The following is a 12182-nucleotide window of genomic DNA, read 5'->3' as shown; positions in this document are numbered from 1 at the left end:
GCACTTAACCACTGTGCTGCCAGGATATATATTATATAGGTGTCTTTAAACTGAAACACATATAAAACAAGGTTATATATTCATCAGTTGATGAAAGTATTGCCCCCAGAGGCTCAAGGGAACCTAACCTCATATTTCCCCTGGAACAATGGTTCAGTATTCGTTAATTCAATATCCATGGTGACTTTAAAGAACACAATTATCACAAATACTGAGGACTGGCTATATCTTCCTTGGAGAAATGTCTATTCAAATCCTGTGCCCATTTTTCAATTGGGTTATTTACCTTTTCATATTGAGTTACAGAATTTCTTTATATTTTCTGAATCCCTTATCAGATACATGATTTGTAAATATTTTCTCTCATTCTGTAGGTTGTCTTTTCACTTTTTTGATGACATTGTTTGCACCATAAAAGTTTTTAATATTAATGAAGTCCAATTTATCTATTTTTTATTTTGTTGCTTGCACTTTTTGTGTCACTTCTAAGAAAACACTGCCTCACCCAAGGTCACAAAGATTTACTCTTGGTTTTCTTCTACAGTTAGTTCTAGCTCTTACATTCAGGTTTATGATCCATTTTAACTTTTGTATATGGTGTGAGGTAGGGGACCCAACTTTATTCCTTTGTATGTGGATATCCCACTTGTTTCAGCATCATTTGTTGAAAAGGTTATTCTTTTCTTATTGACTTGTCTTGGCACTCTTGTTGAAAATGAAATGATCATAAAGATTCATTTCTGGGCTCTCAATTCTATTCTATGGATTTATATGTCTACTCTTATGCTAGCATTACAGTATCTTGATTACTGCCTTTTCCATTCTCTTTTAAGATTAGTGAATGAGAGAGTAATCCTTCAGTATCAATTGTCTTTGTGTTTTTAACAAAGGGAGAGCAGGACTCAGAGCACAGCCCCAAGGAAGTTACTATAACCAATTATTATTTACTTTTAAGGTTTCTTTTAATGGCAAGCCATGCTAGTTTTTTACTTACGGTATTAGTACTTAAGAAGTCTGGGTGTCACAAGTGGTTTGAGATTGGCTGTTAAGCTAAAGGTTGTGGTTCAAACGTACCCAGTGGCTCTGCAGAAGCAAGGAGTGGCAAACTGCTTCTATAAACATTATGGCCAACGAAACTCTATGGAGCAATTCTACATGGTGTCCCCATGAGTGGGCACTGACCTGACAGTAATGGGTTCAGTTTCTGGTACTTAGTTTTAAAGAAAAGAAATAGAATTTTTTTTTTTTAGTTGAGTTGGTTCAAAGGAAAACACTACATAATGAGGTGATATAAAGACATGGCAAAATCTGAGAGGTAGTATGTTAATGATAGAACTTTAAGGAAAAATAAGTTAGGGACAAGAATGAAATAGACTAGAAAGATACATTTATGTTCTTGTTCTCTGAAGAGAGGACAGCCAATTTGGCTGCTGTCTCCAAAAATGGATGATTTAAGCCAGCTTCTACCCTTTATTCTGGTAATTACAGTATATAAAAATTTCCTGAAAATTTCTCTTTAAGGGGTTATTATTTTGAAGCTAGACAGGTCCCTTAAAGAACAAGAGGCAGACATGTGGCCACAGGCTTGGCAGGTCCTCCTGCTGACTGTGCTTGTGTCTGCATGTGGATGCCTCCTCATTTGAGACAGACAAAAAACAGGACAGCCTTCCTTTGCTATAACATTTCCCCTCATTACATCTGCTTCCAACTTAACACAAGAAAGAACTCCTAATCAGTTACAAGCTATATTTCCCAGGACTGGGTTCTGTTTCCAATTCTTGTTAACAAAAGAAACAGACTATTTCTTCTTAAAAAACAACAATGTAAATTAACACAATGACACTTTCTCTCTGCTATCCTTGGGAAAGAATCTCTCATGCTCAAAGAGGACTCCCACCACTTCTGTGTGTGTGTGAATATTGCCATCAGCAAATGTGCAGCCAACATGTGGATATTTCTTTTTTTTTTTTTTGCAATGGATAATCTCTCTTGAAAACAGACAAATGGATCATTGCTCAAATATGATTGAGTCTATTCCCCCACCGGAAAATCATTTTTGCAAATGCTATATTACTGACCATGTTTTCTCTGTGATTTTGGGTGTTTATATAGACAGAAATGCAGCACTGCCTGTTTATTCTAAACAGCCAACTCACTCCTTCAGCTGGTCACTCAGGCCTATCCTTGTTTTGGGCCACTCAAAATACATATTGAGAGCTTGTTGCAAATGCTGAAAGTACCCTGGTCCAATTGTGAAAATAGGAAATCAAAACTAGACCCAGTCGTTCTTCCAAACCCATACGTATCCTTTAGTTTCTAAGAGAAACCGAATAATAAAGGCTGAAAACTTTAAGCAGCCAATTCTGCAGCTTGTTAGTATATCTGGTTTGAAACCTAAAACCAAACCCATTGTTGAATTGATTCCGACTCATAGCAACACTACAGGACAGGGTAGAACTGCCCCCATAAAGTTTCCAAGGATTGCCCAGTAGATTCAAACTGCTGACCTCCTGGTTAGCAGCTGTGGCTCTAAACCACTACACCACCAGGGTTTCCTCTGGTTTGATAGAGAAGGACATATTACTAAACATGACCTTTGAGAAGCATATGTTTTTCATTCCCTCTTGTTGTGTACGTAATCTAAAGTTGGATATATCCTTAACCAGAGCTTCTCAAAGGAACCTGGGTGGCACAAGTGGTTTGTGATTGGCTGTTAACATAAAGGTTGGAAGTTCGAATCCACCCAGTGGCTCCATGGAAGAAAGGCCTGGCAAACTGCTTACAGCTCAGAAAATCTTATGGAACAATTCTATTCTGTAACACATGGGGTGGCCTAAAGGTTATAGCTAAGAAAACCCTATGAACAGTTTGTAACACATGGGACTGTCACAAGTTAGGGGGCTTACCCAGCAGCAGTTAACAATGACAGGGCTTCTCGAACTTTAATGTGCATTCAAATCACTTGGGGATCTTGTTATGACGCAGATTCGGATTCAGGAGTTCTGGGGTGTGTTTCTAAGATACCCTTCAAGACTTTGTTTTGAGTAACGAGGTCCTAAGCTATCCTTGAAAAAGTTAAGTGCCTTGATTTTTCAAAAAACAAGTTCTGATTGGTCTTCAAAAAAAACAAAACAAAACAAATCCCAATGTTTATCCTCTTTTTTCACATTAAATGATTAAAAAAGCCACCCAAGGCTTCCCAGTGCCAACCACAGTGTACGTTAACAGGCACTGAATGCATGTTAATGGTTGATAGTGATGACGACTGATGATGGTTGATTTGCACACAAATCACATAGGCTGTAAAATGGCATGCTTCTAAGAAATGGGAACTTTCAGAGCAACGGAAGTAATTCTTTGCAGGAGGCTATTGGGTGGGGGTTTCTTCTCTTCCCTTACCTTGAACAGCCCATTTACTCCCTCCCTCTTTGTGTCCAAACATTAGAATAAAGAAAACATTTTTATTTCCTAGAAAGTATTGGAAAAGCGGAGAGGACTCCTCCGCAGGGAGAGAGACAGGGTGTGGGTCCAGGCAGTGTGAACTTGGTGGGTGGGGAGACCACCAAGGCCCATCTCTGTTCAAGGCTCAACTGAACATTCAAGGCTGGACTTTGTAAACACATTATGTAAAAAGTAAACTCTTCTTGTTTGGGAGAAGGCATTGCATTAATGTAGAAGAATCAGGGAATGAATCATGCAGAGTTTTTTAGGTTTAAAAATACGAGTACCAGCACATGCTTATATTAAGTCCTGTGGAGGCTAAGTGTTTTCAGAATAACAAATGTCTGAACCACGGGTGCCTTACGCAGACTCTTCCCCACCCCACTTACTGAGTGCGTGCTGATGATTTCTTCAATCGAAATGTAGATGACTGGTTTGCTGACTGTCACTATGTCTGAGTACTTGTCCATATTAAACTTTTCTTCTGGCTCAGCAACATTACATGCTTCTTGGAAATATTTCCTAACAAAGGGGAAAAAAAAAATCTTGTCAAATTTGTGAGTTAAACAGCTTCACCAGAATAGATAGGAAATCTTGAAGGATGGTTTGGTTTAGTGCTTCGTTCTCCGCCCCAAACCTTATGAGGACTTGTTACAGCATCTTCCAGACTGGCTCCTGACTGTGGAGGCCAAGGCCATGTTTCTGGAGGGTTGGCCCAGTTCCTCAAACAGGACTGGGGAGAGCTACAAGGGCTTCAGACCCTGTTAGTGACTCAAGTTATAGCATTTAAATAAAATAAAAATGTCAAGACTGGTATTTCTTGATCTGAGAATTAAGTCATCCTGGAGAACACAATCGAAAAAGCAATTCATCAGATTTGCTACTTTAAATGGTACAAGCTCCTGGGCCTACAACACCCTATCAACCCTTCAAAACTTCTGTCCCCAATTTGACAAAAATGAGAATTAAGCCTACTCTCAGTTGATCTGAACAATTAGTTGCCAGTTAATGGAAAGACTGTTAAGGCTGGACACACAAATAAATGCAATGTCCTATCCCTCCAGTACTCAGACCTTAAAAAAGTCTATTTTAATTCTATAGCAAATTTAGACAGAGATCAAGAAAAGCCAGGTGTCTGTGATTGCAGTTTAGAAGTCTCAGATAGTTTTTGCCCAAAAAAAAACCTTGCACAGGTACAATGTATGTTTTATTCTATAAAATCATAGATATTCCATATGCCCGAGCTTCATCAAAACTATTAGGAAATCTGTTTCATTTGGCATATCTCCTAATACACCAGAAATGATCTCTACCTTCCCGGGTAGAAATGGCCCAGATGACAGTTGTCTTCCTGTACATTTTTGGCTATAATTTTCCATGGGTTGATGAGGAACACAAAAGATAATTAAGAGTGTAAGAGAAAAAGAGATGAATTTATGGGAAAGACTTTGGTTTTGTTTCTTTGTCAGTGAGAAAGAGCTGGGAATATAGATGGCTGATAGGAATAATACGAGCAAAAGGAAGTAAAGGGAAGCTCTAGCGAGCAGAGTTTGCGAGACACACGGGGAATGGATATTACCTTTTTCATCAGTGAGGAGAACTAAAAGTAGCAGCTTGAGAAAGCAAAACTTCCTGTAGCAAGAGGATGGAGGAGAATTTCTCAAAGAGGCCACAAATTCTAAACAGAGATGAAAGATCATGAACTACCCTTGTTAGCGGATGTCATTAACCCAGAGGAAAACTGAAGAATGGAAAACTGTCATTTTCCAAGTGAGGATCAAAAGGGGCCAAATTTACATCATACTTCTATGACCTACAGACCGTTTGAAGGGTAGACAAGAGAACAACATGAATGCCAGGATGCAGTACTTCCTCAGAAAACAGCAGGCAGAGTGAACCCCACTGCCGGGCTCACTCCTTTCACGTCCATGTGGCACGATTAGTGAGATAATTTGGAAAAACATAAGAGAATAGAATAGAACATATTCACACAGTCATCAGAAAACATAAAACTTGGACTTTCCCAATCCTTTCAAAGCCATATCATCAGTTTCCTACTATTGTTTGATGCTGTGAAGGCAAATTCTTCCTAAATGAGAAACTTCTTTTTTAAAAAAAAAAAATCTTCAAGTTTAACAAAGCAGAAACCAGCTATTTGATTTTTAGGTTCTAATTATTATAAGCCTGTATCATACCAGGAAGAATAAATACTTCAGTCTGTCAACAGTAGAAATCAGATTTGGGAATGACTCAGTGTAACAGGGGTACTGGAGTAGGGGTGGAGATGGGATGGGGAAGACCAGCAAAAGCGCCTGGCCTGTCCTTCCCTCCCTCCTCTATCCCCACTGGCAACTGGGAGAAGAAATGCACGCAGCTACCTGGGGCTTCTGTCTCCGACCCCGACCTCAAGCTCTAGGCACAAAACACACATTATTCTTGCCTACTATCTTGTAAACTTCTCCAAAAGTCAAGCTTCCTCTCACCTGAATTCCTGATACGTCTCTGATAAATAATCGTTCATAGAGGAAAGATGCTCATTTTCTCCTTCAAACAGCTTGTTGGAGGCTGCGTGCTGAAGAACCTTGGCCACTGATCCCAAGTTTCTCCTCTGGTCGGAATTTATCTGGCCGCCGGCTGTCATATCGATGATATCGAAGCCATCGGGAGCCACGATGGCTGGGTTCATATACCGATAGTATAGGAGGTTTCCAACAATCTGGAGTGATGATGCAGAAGTAAAAGGCCATTTTTAAGAGAGAAAACTGGAGAGTTTTTTAAAAGCAGAAGGCAGATCATATTCTGATCTGAATCCTAACTAGGAGTTAAGTAAAAAAAATAACAAACAAAAAAAAAGGTGGGTGAAAATAATCATGTACCACTAATAAAAACAAAAAACCAAACCCATTGCAGTTGAGTCGATTTCGACTCATGGCGACCCCATGTATTACAGAGTAGAGTTGTTCCACAGGGTTTTCTTGGCTGTAATCTTTACAGAAGCCAGGCCTTTCTTCTGTGGCATCCACTAGGTAGACTGAACTGCCAATCTATTGGTTAGTAGCTGAGAGCGAACTGCGCCACCCAGCGACCTTTGTATTACTAATTAAAAAAACAAAAAACATTGCTGTTGAATCAATTCTGACTCAGAGCGACCCTATAGGACAGAGTAGAACTGCCCCATAGCATTTCCACGGAGCGCCTGCTGGATTCGAACTGCTGACCTTTGGGTTAGCAGCTGTAGCTCTTAACCACTATGTTGCCAAGGTTTTCATATCACTAATAGAGTTAGTAAAATTATTTCTTGGTGAAAAACATACTTGTTGCCCCCAAAATGCTCTAATATAAAGAATTTCATTAATGCGTACGATTTCCAAATTTACTTCACCGTAATCAATAATCTTGACAGTCGTTAGAAAACCTGCAGCTTATCATAAATGGTCATAAATAGGGTAAAATCTTACAAAACGGTATGTTAGTAGTTTTGGCTTAAACCCCCAAGAGAAGCTATGGTGAGATTACTCTTGAAAATCTACCTTTAATAGCTCATCTTCTGTTGCATCAGGAAATTTCTCATGGATCGAATTCTTCAGTACTTTGGCTATATACCTCAATCCATAACTACATACAAAACAGATGACAAAAGAAAATAATGGAAAAAGACTAAGTGAGGAAGAAACACACAGTAATTGTTCCAGTCAACTAAAGCTGAGCAGTTTTCCTAAAAATAAAACATAAAGTGAGATGGGAATGGAATCACAGGACTTCCACTGATGATAATAACCAAGTTGTGCTTTGTGGCTACGACAGAGGCATTGTTCCCTCTTTTGAGAACAGTTATGAATTAAGAAGACAAATACAGCCAATCTGTTAAAATAGTAAACAAAAATATGAGGGCAACTCCTGTCTTCACTACCAGGGTCTATTTTACACAGTATTTCAGGAACTTTCAGAAAAGACTGTCAAAGTTGTTATATATACCACTTACGGTAGTAGATCAAGGGAAGAAATGATAGAGTTCAGAACTTTGTCAGTGACCCTTCTCAGGTTCTCGATGGATGCTTCCAGTTTATTTTTCACTTCCGGGTATGTTAAAGCTTGTTCTGTGGTCACATCATAAGGCAGCTTGCTGAAAACACAGGGGCCTGAAATTAACTGAAGGTGTAGGTACAAGCATTCTCATTCTCACCAAGCTGGTTCTAAAGTCAAGCTTTGTATATAGTGAACTTGACTTTGTCCACTGACTCCAGTGATGAAATGTTTGCTAAGTGAGGGGAGGCCCCGCATGCCCAGAGGGTACCCTCTGCCATTAGTGTAAAAGAGGGACACCAGGCCCTCCCTCTGGGCTCTTCTGGGAAAACGACAGACTCTGCTAGCTTTCTTTTCTTTTAAATCTGAAAAGCATGTATTTTTCATGAAAAAAAATTGGACATGGATAGTGGTCATGACTGTACAACACAGGGACTGTAAATAATGTTACTGAGTTGTATACGTAAAAAATTAGTGAAATGGCAAATGTTTTGTTGTATATTCCACCACAATAAAATAAAAATTGTAAATATTCTTATGTTCCAAGATAAATAAGAAAGCATGTTTATTACAGAAACAATTGCATATAAGAAAACAACAACAAAAAAAGAACACTTAATATCGACCCCAGGAGAACCACTTTTCAAACCTTAGTGCATAACTTTCCAAGTTCTTCTCTATCCATGTGTGTATGTGGGCCTCACACATTCATTCATAGGTGTAATGCAGTTTATGTGTATACACATTCCGTATAGATTCCATGTACGGACTAAATTTTTTTTTTTTTTTCAGAAAATGACTTATTGTACCTACATGCAACTGAACAATATATTGTGAACATCATTCTATGTCAATAAATACATTGCTATGCCGCTATTCCAAAGTTACTTATTTCATTATGTGCTATACAAATCTTCATTTAACAAATCCCCAAAGCTAAATATTTTGACTTTTCCCAGTGTTTTGCTTTATAAATAGTGCTGTGACAACCACCACGTGGTCAATTCTCTGTGCGCTTCCTTAATTATTCTTATTCCACAAAAGGTACTCTTTTGTAAGAAATAAAAAGTTGCAATTACTTAGCTCTGCAAACAACTACCTAGAATTCTACTTGGCTTTATGCTTACATGTTAAAGTTACTCACTTGCTGTCACAGATTGAATTATGTCCCCCCAAAATGTGTGTATCAATTTGGTTGGGCCATGATTCCCAGTATTGTGTGATTTTCCTGTATTTTGTAAACCCTGCCTCTATGATGTTAATAAGTGAGGATGGGCGGCAGTTGTGTTAGTAAGGCAGGACTCAATCTACAAGATAGGATTGTGTCTTGAGGCAATCTCTTGAGATATAAAAGAAAGAAGCAAGCAGAAAGAGTGGGGGACCTCATACCACCAAGAAAACAGTACCGGGAACAGAGTGCGTCCTTTGGACCTGGGGTCCCTGCACCTGAGAAACTCCTCCACCAGGGAAGGACTGATAAAATGAATCTTTCTTCAGAGCCGACAGAGAGAGAAAGCCTTCCCCTGGAGGTGACACTCTGATTTTGGACTTGTAACCTGCTAGTCAGTGAAAGAATAAACTTCTCTTTGTTAAAGCCATCCACCTGTATTTCTGTTATGGCAGCACTAGATGACTAAGACACTTGGTAATTGTAAAAAGGTATGTATTATCGGGTGAGGAAAAATCATGTGCCATCTCTTGGTTTAGGTTTAGGAAAATACATAAAGAATTAAGAGAGAGAGAATTACTGAAGTTTGGCATTGGGGATCAACTAATACTGAAATTTGAAAAGACCGTTTCAATATTAAGATGACTCAGGCAAGATCAAGAATGTGACCTGTGTGGATATGATAAAGAGAAGAATATCTTGAGCTGAAAACTGACTTCAATAATAATAAATTCTTTTCTTACCATTTGACAGCATTTAAGAGTATATATAAAAATATACATATAAAATGGTCATAAAACATGATTTAAAGATAGTAATTTTCCTAGCTTAGTTACCTGGCCTCTCCAGTCTGTGTTTCTAACTGGTTCACCCAAGCCTTGTACACCTCTACTGGGCTCGTGTTAATGATCAAAGATTTGTCATTGATGATCTCCTTCACCACTGGAGCCAGCAGTTGGCGCAGGGTGTTCTGTCCACGGGCACCTCTGTTGAAGCTGACGACCATCTTGATGACTGTAGGGTTTCCAGTAACTATGTCCTGTACCTGGTCCACCTTAGATCTAAAAAAAACCCAAGCCAGAACAAAATGGATTGTCTCCATAGGCAGTTTTAAACAATGTATATATATTCTCTCTCCCAGGCTTTGTGGGGCTACATTTTTTCTCCGTGAAGGTCGAAACTGGTATAACTTGAAAAGAAACAATAATTTGCAAGCTGTGTTTCTTATCCAAGATATTTAAGGATCTACAAATATGTTCTCATCAACCTTAATTTCAATCTAGAAGGACCAAGACCAACAATGCTGGAAGACATTGCACATGTACTCTGCCCCTTCTAGTCACTAAATTTCAAAACGTAACCTTCATTGAATGAACTGCCTTCATTTCTTTAAATCAAACTCAAATTCGTTGCACTACAGCTACTGACTACATCACGTAGCTGGGAGAGAGCTCTTCCGGACTTCCAATTGCCAACTCCTATGACCTTTCTTCTCTCCATCCCCTCCCTTTCACCTCTGTGCAACCTCTGACTCTTCTCCCTCTTAACTACTCTCCTTCCTCATGACTACCCTTCTCCCTCTTCCATATCCTTTCTCTTTAGGGTCTGATATCGCCATATTCTGGTCCTTATCTGGTTATTCCTCTTTCTTTCCTTTGTTGACTTCTCTTCCCACTTTTGGATCCTGCTTTCTTTCACATCCTTCTATATGCTCCCCTGCAGACCTCACCCACATGTACAGCTTCAGCTACCATCTCTTTGGAACCTCTCCCCTGATCTCAATCTCTACTCCACATCTCTTTCCTGAAGGCCAGTCCTGAATTTCCAAATTTCTGCTAGATATTTTCACCCACATATTCTATACCTACCCCTCAAACTCAGTGTTGATAAAAATCCAAGCTGTACTTGTTTCCTTCTGATTCCCCCATTTCAATGGATGGCAACACTACTGTCCCAATCTTCTAAACTCAAATCCTTGGCATTATCTTTCACTTTGGCTTCTATTTTTAGCAAGTTGCTAAGCTCTCTTGATTTTTCCTTCCACAATTGTGCTTTCTTTCTCCCTCCCCTGCATTACTATTCTGCCACCAAGTTCTGGGCTATCTCTGTATTTCTGCAAATGGCGGCATCTGCTGAGTCCTAAAGAGCCAAGCCCTGAAGATCCATATTACCCTCATATTGATATGCCGTTTCTTTAATCGTCATCAATATTATGACATTTAAAATTAACCCGTTAAAGATGAAATGGTGGCTCAGAAAACTTAAGTGCTTTGCCTAAAGCACTTACTTGGTTTGTAAGCGGCAGAACCAGAACTCAAAGGTGTTTTCTGGTGCCCAGTTCAGTTTTCCAGCTCCTTCCCCACCAGCCCAACTCTCCTCCTCCCTCTTCTCCTCATGCCACACCCAATTTGTATATACTGACCTAATTCAGAAAGAACACAGGACTTTCTCATCTGGAATACAGTAGCCTCCTAACTGGAACCCCTATGGCCTAGTCCCCTTCACCCCTCAGTTCACTTCTTAACTGCTATAAGGGTCACCTTCCTAAAGGATCATTGTAGCCATGTCACTGCACCACTTGAAGACCTTCAGTGGTTACTCACTGGTTTTATAGGGAATCTATTAATGTAGATACTTATATAGAAAAGTCTTAGTGTGATATTCAAAATCTCTCCATCATCTGGCCAATCTTTCCATCTGAAGCTTCCATTACACTTGTGCAGGCATTGTATGTATTTGTTAAAGTGAATGACTTGCTTTTTCTTTTGTATATCTCTACGTTTAGCTCACACTATCCCTGCTGCCTCAGCACTACCTATCCTTCGATGCCCAGCCAAAAAATCCACCTCCATCCAGAAGCTTGCTCTCATTCTCTTCTACGACATAAGAAATATTTCTCAATTCTGTGCATGTAGAATGTAAGACTCAACCTACACATTTAAAAAAAAAAAAGCCAATAAATTTACATGACTGGAGGATGGCAGAGCAATTACAGGAAACGCAGAGTCAGAACCATGTATTACAGACGTTGGTATTATGTAATGTTTTACGGTTCCCTGCGTGTGTATTATAGTGATTTGCAAAGCATATAATGAAGTGGCTAAGAGTACAAGTTCTCAAATTAGAATGGAGTTAAATTCCACCTCTGACACTTCCTCATTGTGGCCTTGAGCAAATTACTTAAGCTATTTGTGCCTCAGTTTTCTCATTTGTAAAATGGAGGAAATGAAAGTAGCTTCCTCATTGGGCTGTAATGAATCTTAAATAAATTAACCCTTAGAAAGGGCTTAGAACACAGCATCTCCCTCAGTATTTAGCACAGAACTCTGAATACAGTAGATGCTCAGCACGATTTATTCAGTACAAAAATTACTTCATGATTCTTGAACAATAACCTAGGCAACCTCTTGCCTTTAGACCTATGAAGCTCCAATTCATGCTGTTCATACATGACTAGCAGATCAACCTTCTCAAAGTCAAATATGGTCATGTCAATACCCTGCTGAAAAATCTCTCATATCTTCCTTCCCAGACCCCAGCACTTGAGCCT

General features: G+C 39.3%; 1 protein-coding gene across 6 annotated transcripts in view; it reads right to left on the bottom strand.

Moving 5' to 3' along the window:
* IQGAP2 (IQ motif containing GTPase activating protein 2) overlaps positions 1 to 12182 on the bottom strand; it is a 328352-nt gene that overhangs the window by 32134 nt on the left and 284036 nt on the right. For all 6 annotated transcript variants that reach the window (XM_064273341.1, XM_023545568.2, XM_023545570.2 and 3 more), the window contains 5 exons: positions 9469 to 9693; positions 7424 to 7564; positions 6972 to 7056; positions 5925 to 6157; positions 3831 to 3963 (listed from right to left, as the gene is read on the bottom strand). In XM_064273341.1, coding sequence (XP_064129411.1) covers positions 3831 to 3963; positions 5925 to 6157; positions 6972 to 7056; positions 7424 to 7564; positions 9469 to 9693 — 817 coding nt within the window. The remainder of the gene's footprint in view (positions 1 to 3830; positions 3964 to 5924; positions 6158 to 6971; positions 7057 to 7423; positions 7565 to 9468; positions 9694 to 12182) is intronic.

The sequence above is a fragment of the Loxodonta africana genome, chromosome 2 (genome assembly GCF_030014295.1).
Source record: "Loxodonta africana isolate mLoxAfr1 chromosome 2, mLoxAfr1.hap2, whole genome shotgun sequence".
NCBI classification, from domain to species: Eukaryota; Metazoa; Chordata; class Mammalia; order Proboscidea; family Elephantidae; genus Loxodonta; species Loxodonta africana.
This window is presented reverse-complemented; position numbering and strand designations above follow the sequence as displayed.